Source organism: Anabrus simplex, chromosome 7 (genome assembly GCF_040414725.1).
Source record: "Anabrus simplex isolate iqAnaSimp1 chromosome 7, ASM4041472v1, whole genome shotgun sequence".
Classification (NCBI taxonomy): domain Eukaryota; kingdom Metazoa; phylum Arthropoda; class Insecta; order Orthoptera; family Tettigoniidae; genus Anabrus; species Anabrus simplex.
Window position 1 is genome coordinate 341,781,266 of NC_090271.1, and position 12,798 is coordinate 341,794,063.

Consider the following 12,798-nt stretch of genomic DNA (forward strand, 5'->3'; position numbering starts at 1 on the left):
CTTGAATCAAACAAAACTAGGCACAGAAAAGAGGAAAGTAAGATCTGGACTTACTTTACAAACGCATAGCAACTAAATGCGCATCTTTTGTGAGAAATCTGATCAAGTGGTTGTTCGTCACATTTCATCAAAGAGAAAATAATAGCACAAGAAACCTGCATATAAGACACATATCATGAAATATTTGTCATCAATCTAGATGATGAATGCAATTTAAAATGAAACTTCACTGGAAGGAATCTACACAGAAAATAATAAATAAATTAAACAACTCTAAAGTGGATTGCACAAATAATACGAGATGATGACAAGAAATGTTACTTCTGAATAACACTGTAAATGTTCAACCTGAGGCAGGAAACATTCCACATTTTATAATAATAAATGTTGTGGACAGACTTGCTACATGCATTTTCACCATACTTGAATGCTTTAGAGAGTTACTTCAAATTTTGGTACACAATTATCGATCATAGCCTCTACAGCTAATAAAGCAGTTGCCACTGGTACACAATTATTACTAATATTTTCTCATTTCATAAAAGAAGCAGCCTGTTTATACGTTCTTTATAATATTTAAATTCAAATAGTGATATCAAGACAGAACCCATGCATATCCCGTCATAGGTAGGAATTTCTGTTCCTCCAACAAACACAACAATGTGTGCTGCTAATTAAAATGCACTTAAATGTTATAATAGTTTATGTTTAATTATATGAAGAGGAACTCTTAGAAATAGAAGAGAGTAGCATATATATTAAAATGAGAGTTCTACTGAAAGGTATTAAAAAAAAGAAGTATCGAAAGAATTTAAGTGTGTATAGAATGAAGGAGAGTGATACAAAGCAAGTAACTCACCTCTGCAAGAGTTTAACAATATCATATAATGATAGTTTTTACAGGAAAATCCAACTCAGCTATGACACATCCTGTCATGATTATGTTGATATCAACACAGAACTTACTGATTATACCCCTAAGGGCCCACAGCAGGCTAATAGGCACACCCCCAAGAACTCCTGCCAACAGTACTAGGAACTGAACCCAGGCCTCAAAGGACAGCTAACAGAGGCGCAGAGTACCTTTTAACAGCAGCACTGCCTCCAATTGTTTGTTTCAGATTTCTCTTTCCTGACATCAAACTCTCAAAGAGAATTCTTGTTCTCCAACAACCTTTCAAAAAGTCTGCACTTATTTTTTCTCCATCCAAGAAGGAAAGTGCCACATTCTGAAACGAGATGTGGTACAGGAAGACAACGTGCCTGCTTTTGCTGCAAGGTGCTGAATGTATATAAGCAAGAGGTACTAGTCACTAAAGGTTGTGGAGTGGTGAGCAGCTCATCAGTGAGGCCTTTATACACAGCATGCGACCCTTTTTTGAACTCCTGAGAGAGGCATATCTTTTCCAGAGCTAATCAATTCTTCAGGTAGGCTTGCAAGTAATGCACACAATATATGCAAAACATTAACCAGGAATCAGTACCTAGGGGTGGTGGTTTTTGCAATAGTAGTAATATGAAAAATGTTTACAAAGACTTGTATTAATTTTTCACGACCTGTAGTTCCCCACAGATATGTTGGAATCGATGAACTCTTTTTCCCTAGTGAACAAATAATTTTTTGAAATTTTTATGGAGTGTATGATTGAGTAGTACAAAAAGCTGAACAGTCTTGTGGAAGGAAACAGCACAATGTTCTTCCATAAGGCTACTTTCTAATCCTGCCACTGCTGATCAGGTATTATCAGTAGATTCCAAAGGTTAGTGAAAATAAAAGGAATATTCTTTTTTTATGCGGAGTGTGTTGTTAATATAGATAGCTTTGTTGTAGGATATAAATAATTTCATTCACAACTTGTACAGAATATGCAGAACACAAAAGATGTTGACTGCCAGCAAATGCTTTTGGATGTTAAGGTCAAATACAGAGTATACTCACGCAGCTCTGCAATGTATTTGGGATCCTACCAACAGTACAGATGGTGAAAGACATTTCAGTAAATTCACTTTAATTGTGACAGGAGAATACAAATCACAAAATACTGAAGTGTGTTACATTATTTCCTTCAAGTCTCACAGATTAATGAACTTAAGGTAATTTTGTGTATTTTCTTTTTATTATTCTGATTTTGGATTAATATAAATGTCTTTTCTTTCCATTATTGATGATGACCATGATTGTCGTTTTAAACAGCCTAACACCTCGGTCATCAGCCCCAGTTTGTCTATGTTGTGCTTTAGCGCAAATCAAATTTAAAATAAATGTACACTTTCTTAAAATGCATTTTTACTTTATTATTAGCCCTATGCAAATGGTATTTTAATTTCACATTAATGTTATCAATATACATTACCTATTTATCAGAATTAAGTCAAACTCTTATGTTTTTCTTCAAAATGCACAATTTCTGAATTTAAAAAAAAATCACCACACTTAATTATCACCTCTGAGACACTGGCTGATGGGGGTAGAGAATCTGACACTTTGTATTGGTTAGTGCCTCCTCCTGCTGGTTAGAACTGGCAGCACCTTTTTGCATCTCCCACTTTACTGTAGTGCTGTCTACGCCTTTTCTTCAGAATTTTACTATCCAGTAAAGGAGGTACAATCAACCTTCATACACGAGAAAGGAGAGCTGCACTTCAATTCTAATTTAATCACAAAAGATATAATTATTTCACAGCTACTCCCAGTTTGCCACGTCCACCCAGGTGCAGGTCTTACAGAATGTTTCTGTGCTGTTACTGGCCAGCAGATGAGAGGCCTAGAATTTCTTGATGCATAAGTTGAATCAAAAACGCTGGTGTGAACTACTCAAACGACTGGTTTAAGAAGTTCCACATGATAAATGGTCATGCTGAATCCCTCCAATTACATTAAAAATTTGTTATCTGATACTCTTTCTCCACAGAATTGGTTAAGAGCCATTTAAAATATTTTACTTTTATCAATCTCGTGTGTCAAAGAATCAGAATATTGCTCAATAAACATCTAACCTGCATGACTGTGATGCTAACTTTCCAAAGCATGTATGTCAAAAATAACATTAAACATTTTTTTCTCTTTTCCAGACTTTGTACCCATCCCGAAATCGTATTACAGGAAAAAAAAATTTAAAAAAATCAAGAATTAAGGTTTCAGGTGTGGAAGATTCTAATTTAGATACAGTGAAAATTCACTGCATCTCCATTTATACTCACAACACTCTTTCGTGGGTAAGTTACTGCTAATTAATCAGTCCGCCTCCATTTTATAAACATTTCAAGACAATATGATTTCTTTTACACAGTTTTATCACACACTATAATTTTGTATACTTTTTGCATAATTTTAACCAAATCATTAAAAAATGCAAAGTTCTGAATTAAAATCCTTCCATAGTACAATTCCACTCATCAACTTTTTACAAACAGTAATTGATACAATTAATTACATAGTTAAATACACCATACATTCCCCAAAAGGCCTGCTTTTCATCAAATTCTCAAATCACTCATTTTGTCTACAGTTTCTCAAAAATCACATACCTTACACAAGAAAACCAAATGGTCTAGATCTGCAGCTTTAGGAAAAAGTGGGGAATAAATGCTTGAAAGACCACAGTATCTCAGTCTTTTATCTAGCACTTTTCACACCAATGTTCACAAGAAGCACATCTCATAGTTAGGCCTCAGTATTTCAATGAGAACATCTACTATTATCACAATTACACATACAACACTGTACATGGAATACGCAAAGAGGTTCTGCACAAGGACGATCTGGATGCTCAGCAAGTGTAAGACTAGAAGGGGGAGCATATTATATCCAAGTATAAGGCTCATCAGCAAAAGTGAAGCCCGAGAGCAGACAGAGTAAGTTGAGCTTTCCCAAACACATTCTAATGAAATAAAAGCAAATATTTTACTTGAATTTAATACACCGTATACGTGCGAATAATCGGTGCAACCCACTTTTACAAGGGAATTGAAGAAAAAGGTTTTAATTTATGTTTTATTTTCAACAAATGAATCCTACATAGCAGACCCAGCCTGTGGTTGGAAACTGCTCCAGATGATGTCTATGATGATGATGATGTGCTTTAAAACTAAACAGAGTAAAATATAAACATGCATTAGAATCATCTTCACATCCAGTAGGATAGGCAGTGTGGATAGGTTACCTTCCTCTGACATTTGAAACTGCCTGGTTTTGCATATGTGTTGTAATGAGTGTGCTGTTTGAGGAATGTGTTGTGCAAAATGCCTGCCGATTACCATTTGCTTTTCTAAGTCGCATTTGTTTTTGCCAGCTGTGTATGTTCTTCCTGCTGCGTGGTTTCCAATGTTCTCTGCAGTTTCAGTAACCCTAAGCTTATCTTTAGTCTTGAACAAGCTATTACGAGAACTTCACACTTCACTACTAACAAGCCTGGAGGACGCTATAGTATAATGTATGCACCCAAATTTTTGTTAGCTGAATTTCAGAAGAAGAAGGGACAGAATATTTGCTTATATACAGTGCCACTGAAATATACATCCAGAAATCTGTAGTGAAGCACTACCTGACTGAGGGCAAAGATGGAAAAGGGTCACGCACTGATGAGTGCGTCTTTCTCCCCGAGTGTCTGGGTATAGAATCTTTAGGTTTTCTTCCCTACTAAGTTTTTTTTTTTAACTGAAGAACTTCACATTTTATGGCTATTTCATAAAAATATATGTAAATGTATGTTGTATGTAAGGCTGGTAATCTTCAGTAGATGTCTTACTTCCGTAGAACGGGACAACGGAACCTTTGTGGAGTGACAAATGTTACATCAGATAGTGAGAAGCCATGTAGTAGCAATGGAATGGCTGGAAATAGAAGTGTCCATGAAAAGTATGAGGAAAGAGAAAGCATACACAGTGGTTATATACACGACAGGAAAACATTTTCCCAGAAGACGCAACAGGAGCAGATGGAAATGAGCGAATTACCGTGGCATTCCATTGATCTTCCATGGCCTAAAACTTCTGGAAATAATCATAGAGTAGATTAAGACGAATTTAGAACTTTTATTGGAAGAGGAACAATATGGTTCTAGACCCAGAAGAAAAACTTCAGCCCTTATCTTTGCTGTCAGGATTTTAATGGAGAAGCACTGGGAAAAAGGGAAACCACTGTTTTTACTATTCCTAGACAATGAAAAGGCTCATGATGGATGGAGAGGAAGAGGGTACAGTGGAGGACAGGATGCAGTAAACTAAGTAGGAATGATCATTAGAAAGGATGTTAAGCAATATGTGGAGGAGGCGAAGATCAATGACAGAATTATCTTTACCTTCAACTTCAAATCTTGTCAACAGCAAGTTTAAAATATTAACATTCTACACAATTCTCCACATTAACCCAAAATTTTGTAATGACCTTGAAAGACCAGAAAAGTTTTGGAAGCATTCCAGAACAACTATCAAATGACAGAAGATTATATCAATAAAGTATGCAATTAAAAAAGGGAAAAGTCTAGTATCAATAACATAGGTAATCGAAAAACAGATTATTACTGTACCTGAGCAAGGATATGAAACAAAAAAATAAATAAACAGAAGACACCAGTGAAAAATAAAATATCTGTTTGTGTTATCTACAACACATCTGCCTCTGCCTGTGTAAATGAACTTTTCTTCCAATTTTTTCCATCTAGCTCAACTTCGATAGGCAAGGGATGAAGTAATGAAGCGATCTTCTAGAGTCACAACATACAAGATCTTGACAAGTCTGGCAATACTTCCATTTACTTGTAAAAATCTCCTCATGTTACCTCAGTGATGGCCCCTTAACAATACTCAACGTGAATAATGAAGGCAGCATTCTGACTGACAAAGTATGAGTTGGTTACACATGTTTTCTTGATTTTGAAGTCTCCTCAGGAACTTAAAAAGGAAAAGCCACAAGAAGTCAATGTGCTGCTATTATTACCAATAAAGAAACTTGAAGCTCATTCTGGGGTATAGTATTCTACGCTGGACATAATACTTGGTTGTCAGTTTATCAAGTCCAATATTAACTGGAGTGTATTAAAGCTACCTAAGAGTGGTCTTTTGGGCTTATGCCGTGTCAAGAAAATAAAATTATTACCAAACAATTGTTTGAAAAGGCTTTCTCGTGAACAGTCAAGATTTTTTTCTGAAGACGCAGAGCAAAGTTCTCTGCAAAACGTAAACAATTTCACCTTATTTTCTAGACTCAGCATGTCTATAAAGCATGGGCTGTGAAAGTATCAATGGCAACATTAAGAGTAGTTCGATAAATTTTTCCACTTGATCACAGCAAAAATATCCTGTAATACTAATACCATGGAAATTGACATTATGTCTCGTTCAAAGTAAGCAGTATATTTTCTATATATATAGAAAGCAAGCCAGTTAATTGATTCCATAGGAAAAGGGTCTAAAACCAGACAAACACCAGAGGCTACAGATGATTACTCAGTTTATATTCAATCTACTGTGTAATGCTACTGCCACCTTGTGAATGACCATTGGAACTAAAGATCTGCAGTCATGAGCAGTGCTGTGTCTGAGTATGTGTCGTTCATAATCAAACATTATTGGGAAGGGTACGTTATGACCACTTTTCATTCTTGTTTATCGTACACACACATACAATGAAAATGTCGGGAGATATGCCTCGGAGCCAGAATTTTGTACCACACAGTTCTTGTACATGCCAGGAAAACTACTGATCTGAGCCAGAATCGAATCTGCCAAGCTGGGTTCAGAAGGCCAGCAACAGGGTTGACTGTGCGACCCTTGCCGAAACGTAAGTCCATCGCTGCCCATGGAGTGAGGAATGGGACAAAATTGCCACACCTGTGCTCTGCCGGAGTTCACTTCAATGTCACGCTAGGGCTAGTGGCGGCAGCAAGGTATCTTCCTTGAAAAAAACAACTTTCTGTACAAGAATTAAATAGATGATATAAAAATTATGAGCTAAAACTTGATAGTAACAAAATGGGAATATTGCACTTCCTTCAATTGTATGCCAGTAAAGAAACATGCATCAGAGTTGTCTGATTGTATGTACTTCATGTGATATTTACAGTCTCATTAGCCACACCCCAAAGAGTAAATTGACAGGTGTCTAAATAGACAAAATATTTTGTACCATAATGTAAGAAAAATGAAAGTGGAAAAGGAGTAAATGTATCCATAATCAGCCTGAATGTCAGACATATTTATGGATATAAATGGACATAGTAGAGCTTCAAGGGTAGCAAATAGTTAAGACAACAGCGTATGTTCTCCACATAATTCCAATACACTATTTACCTAATGTCACAGATATGAGGCAAATCTTGAAACAAAAATAATTTAAGAAAATCATTAATGGATCATTTTTAATGATGATCCACCAACCATCTTCACAGCTTACATGTTACCTCAAGCAGCAGAGTTGGAGATGAACTGAACAGACCTAGCACTAAAATTATTTCAAACACAACAGTAGCAGACATTTCAAGTGTAACGTTAGCGTATGCATGGTAATTTTCAAATAGAACAGACTAAAGAAATAATACCAGTGCAGAGGGTGCATACTGGTTATACGTATCAAGTCCACTAATGTGCACTTTCCAACTCTGTCATGAGGGTGAACATGAATACCACAAACTAAACAGGATAAAATCACATCCCCTCCATACAGATGTCATTCTATGACCACCTTGAATGCTGGGATCCACACTGACACTGTGGCAATGAGGATAATTCCCTAGAAATGCAGATCTATAACTCAAAATATATGTCCATTTCTTAACAGCTGTTAGCTGACTTAGGAAGTGGTCGCACCAGGTATAACTTCTCTCCCTGCTTGTTGGTATAGATTGGGGCACGCTGATAATGATCTACTAACTGGTCGAGAGTATGGAACTTACGTTGACCAATACAGTAAAGGGCACCTTCTACGTGCACCCGGAAGTGTTTGTTACGGCCAGGAGCCTTCAGCGACACTGAATAGTCGCCCACCTAGGGAAAAACATCAATGGGATATTTCATTAGCAGGTAAAATAGAAAATGCATATCAATAAGTAAAATTTAGGAGCTGTTTAATGAAAGACTGAACTTTTACAATTATTTTTAAACATTCGAGTTGAGTCTTTATGACCTGTGTGTTAACAACCAATCTCATTTTCAATGTCTAGATCTTACTCGTCCACCAGTTTTAACATCCTGCCAGTATCTCTTCAAGGCCACTGATCAGTGCCTTCTTTCAATCCTCTGTAAGAGAATCCCTATGTCTTCTGGGCTCAGGTTCCACTTTAAATCGTAGACAGCTTTTTACTAACCATCTAAATTTGTCCCTGTTATTGACCTTATTTTCTGGGATGCTCATCTATCTCAGATCATTCTTCAAACCATCTCCATTTTGTTGCCTATAGTCTTCCAGATCATCTTAGCAATCTTTTATTTTAATTGAAGATGTTACTGGTTCAATCTTGCTGTATAATTCCTATGAATCTATCTGTTGCCTATAATCTTTTGTAATATCCTGCAATCTTTTTTATAAGCTAGCAAACTTGTCCTGACTATTCAAAGTTGAAATCTCTCAAGCACATCCTTCTGGTTTAACAATCATGCTGCAGTGTCTATACTCAACTGTCTTGTAAACATTTTCTTTAAACTGATATGCCCTCTGTAATTACCAGTTACTGACATTGCCAGCTTCCTGTTCTGTTGGATTATTTCACCCAGATACTTGAACAACTACTCCCACACGACTGGAGGGTCCACATATTTGCAATGTTGCCATTTGTTGCAGTAAAACGGCTTTTTTCGTATCTTCGATAACCCTGTCTATTCAGCACTTACTGGGTCATCCAACAAGGTCCAATCTCAAAGTCGGGTTAGCAATGCTCCTGCATCTTCTCTATGATTGGAGCCACAACCAATATGAAACACGATGGTTCCAACATAACATCTGCATCTCCATCACATGCCTTGATGCTGCCGGCCAGCGCTCTCCTCCATAGAGGGTGACAGGACAAACGACAGTGCCTTGAGCCTTTCTGGCATCCACTGATCACAAAGTACTTCCTACCGTTTCATCCAGGTTGCATTAACTCTACGACAGACATTGCCATCGCAGCTAATGACTGAACAAAGATACTTGAACATTGTGGTCTTTGTCAGTTGTTCATCAGCGATGTTGATTAGTTTGAGGTTCATTTTCCATGTATTCTGCCTTCGAAGTATTAAGCCTCTTCCACTGTTGTACCTGCTGCAATGTCATGTGATGGTCAGTATAGAGCGGGGTGTTTGAAGGTTGATGGTTATTGCTCCCCACAGTTTGTGGTCAACTATTCCGATCCTTCCTGATGTTCGTCGTGTATTTAAGTCTCCTCAAAACAGACCTCTAGTCCTACTGGCTCAGGAATTTCTTTCTCTAACTTCCAACATTTTAAGCCTTGATGCCTTTAAAATAATTTTGTGCGCTTGAGATTGACAAGTATTATATTAAATATTTCCTAGTATACATTTTCTGGAATAGCAAGCAGTTTTCATACAGATTTTTACAAAAACCTCCCAAAGGTTTGGAAACTGATCTCAAAGAGTCTGCTAGGATGTTGTGTCCTTTGGCACTTAATTGTAAGGACAAAATGCATGGCCTGGTTCGTGATTAAACATCAATGCCTTGTAATCCCGGGGCTCTTCCAGTGACCGTGAAGATCCCTGACACACCAACTGCAAAGAATTTGCCAACGTTTCAAATGAATAGAGGTCATGTGTTGCTATTACAGTTTTAAGGAAATTTTCAGCAACATCTGAATGGTCATCCATGTACAAACATGGCACACAATTCTGTAGCTTCTGGCCATTATTATATGCCGATGCTAAACAACTTCTCAATCAAAGAGTGATCTCCATGGATTACAGTATAAACTTCTGTGATGTTATCTTTCAACGTAGAAAATAATCTAGGTCTGGAATAGTTACTAGTTCAATGTTCAGCCAATGCACTTTATGCACTAGTCTCCCCCATGTTTGCTTGTCTATGCATTTCAAACATCTTTGTAAACTTTGAACAGAGTTTGAAGAAAAATTTCACACACGTTCTAGATTTTCCATACTTTTACTTTATCTGGCTGAGTGGCTCAGACGGTTGAGGCACTGGCCTTCTGACCCCAACTTGGCAGGTTCAATCCTGGCTCAGTCCGGTGGTATTTGAAGGTGCTCAAATACGTCAGCCTCGTGCCCGTAGATTTACTGGCACGTAAAAGAACTCCTGCAGGACAAAATTCCGGCACCTTGGCATCTCCAAAAACCGTAAAAGTAGTTAGTGGGACGTAAAGCAAATTATTATTATTATTATTATTATTATTATTATTATTATTATTATTATTATTATTATTATTATTATTATTATTATTATTATTATTATTACTTTTACTTCAATAGGTAGTATGTGTACACGTTTACTCTAGTGCAACAACGTGAAAACAGCCTTTGCTACACTCTTCAGAAAGTTTGGTCTTTCACTAAACAACTCAAGCACACAAAGATAAACAAGTTAGGGCACACAGCTCTCAATACAGTAATTTATTATGCTGATCATTTTAAATTATTTTGTAGTATTACGAACATATAGAAAGGAATCTGAATTGGATCACAGTTGAGGAGCAGCAACGGTTGTTAAATAGAGAAAGATGGAAAGGTGAGTCTACTGCAGTGCGTTTGTTACAGTTGTAAAACTTCCATCAGACAAAATATCTTTTCTGTACTAAAAAGGAACTTCAATGCTTGAGATGAGAATATTATGGCATGCGACAGGTACAGATCCCTTCTCTTCATCACTACTGAGCTCAATGTCAGCGACAGTTCAAGAACGTGACTCACACTTTTAACAGTTTTTTCATTGTGGTTTGGGGTAGTATTTTCTTCAAAATGAGAGAATGAAGAATAACTGTTGTACACGATCAAATTTTTGTCACATTTTAGGCTTCACTAGAATTTTCAATATTTCACAAGTTCACTGTCAAATCACTTAAGCAATTCATGTTTATTCATAGTGAAGTTAGGGCTCAAGACCCTCTCTTACACTTAACCACAACATTTAAAAAATGATGTAACAGAAAATGTAAAAAACAACAAAAAATCATTTTTAAGAATAATAAAGTAGTACTAAGAGCAAATATCGAGATAGTAATAAAAAAAATAATTACAGAATGTACAACATGACAATATGAACAAATATGATAATTGTAAAACTTACAATAGTAATAATAAAGGAAGGAAACACAGTAAAAACCTATAACTAGCAAATACATTTTTAATCTTTATGAAAATATGCTCAATCACACTTCACTCATCATACAAGTCAGCTAGAAGCATTCAGCAATCCATGTTAAATCTCCTATGAGAACGCAAATCTCTTAATATTAACAGGGATGTATTCCACAGCCTAGCGGCAGTTGTAAGCCACGGAGTGACGGAGGTATAGTTAAAGAGCAGCCAAATCGTGTATTGTGTTATGACAGGAGAGGTAGTGAAACACTGATGAAAGTTAATTCAGTACACCTCAGGGATAACATGTGGAGACTGTGATGCTCATGCACACGAAGTCATGACAACTGTCTATAATAAGGTGAAATGTGAGAATCAAATCGCAGCTCAAATATAAATCTGATATACTGTAGGTGTTTAAACTCCGTTCGAGCATCTTATTACAGTTTTTAGATATGTCCATATGTGCAGTGTCGCAGTAGTCTAGAACAGTCAAGATTAGGGATTGTACCAGTTGTATTTTAAGATGTTTTGGAAATATAGCAGAGGAAAAAGGGATTTCTGAACTTCATGGCATGTATTTGTCACTTGTTCAGCCAATTTAACATCTGTTACTACAATACGCAAGTTTCTTACTGACGTACAATAGGACATGACAGTATTATTTAACGGTAATTGGTGGTACATGTCTACTTTTTAACAAGTTACAAGTCAAAATGGATCCATGTATGTCTTGTGGAATTAGGTGATAATAAAACTGAAGACCATCTGCATAGATGTGGTACTTGCTCTATTTCAATGTGTCCCCTATGTCAGACACACTAATGAAGAATAAAAGTGGGCCCAAAACCAACCCCTGCGGGACACCTATGGACTTGTTATGCCATCCTGAGTACATTGTACCCACTGATACTCGTTGCCAGTGGTCAGTGAGGGTTTTTTAATTTTTTGTTGCACTGACACAGATAGGTCTTATGGTGACGAAGGGATAGGAAAGGCCTAGGAATGGGAAGGAAGCGGCCGTGGCCTTCATTAAGGTACGTCAGTGAAGTAGGAGCTAAAACATTTAAGAGATGTCTCATTAAAGTTGAGATTATGGAGTTTGAGCAGTAGTAACTCGGGGCTCGCTGTGTCAAAGGCACTGCTTAGGTCTAGTAGTGTTGCTGTAATTACATATCGTAAGTCTAATGCATGTCTGGTATCGTCCATAACTCTCAGTAATGCTGTCGCAATAATATGTCCTTTTTTAAAAACCGGATTGAAAAGGGTCACGGAGGGAATTCTGGCTCAGGTATTCAGTGATTTGTGCACAAATCAGATGTTCGAGTGGTTTTGAAAGGGGTGGAAAACGAACAAAGGGGTGGTAATCTGATGGAGAATCCAAGGTAGTGTTTTTTTGGATTGGCCTTATAAGCGAGTCTTTCCAAATATTACAGAATATACCACTGATCGGGCAGTAGTATAATATGTGAGAAAGTATTGGCAGTAGAGCCTGATGATGATGGTAATTAACTTCTAAGTTACCTAGAGTATTTGGTCTTGGGGAAACTACAGTGGAAA

General features: G+C 36.9%; 1 protein-coding gene across 2 annotated transcripts in view; it reads right to left on the bottom strand.

Annotated features, from left to right (window-relative positions):
* Positions 1 to 1,940: 1,940 nt before the first annotated feature.
* dock (SH2/SH3 adaptor protein dock) overlaps positions 1,941 to 12,798 on the bottom strand; it is a 104,391-nt gene continuing 93,533 nt past the window's right edge. For both annotated transcript variants that reach the window (XM_067151822.2, XM_067151823.2), the window contains exon 6: positions 1,941 to 7,983. In XM_067151822.2, the coding sequence (XP_067007923.1) occupies positions 7,771 to 7,983 (213 nt within the window). In that variant the 3' untranslated portion in view covers positions 1,941 to 7,770. The remainder of the gene's footprint in view (positions 7,984 to 12,798) is intronic.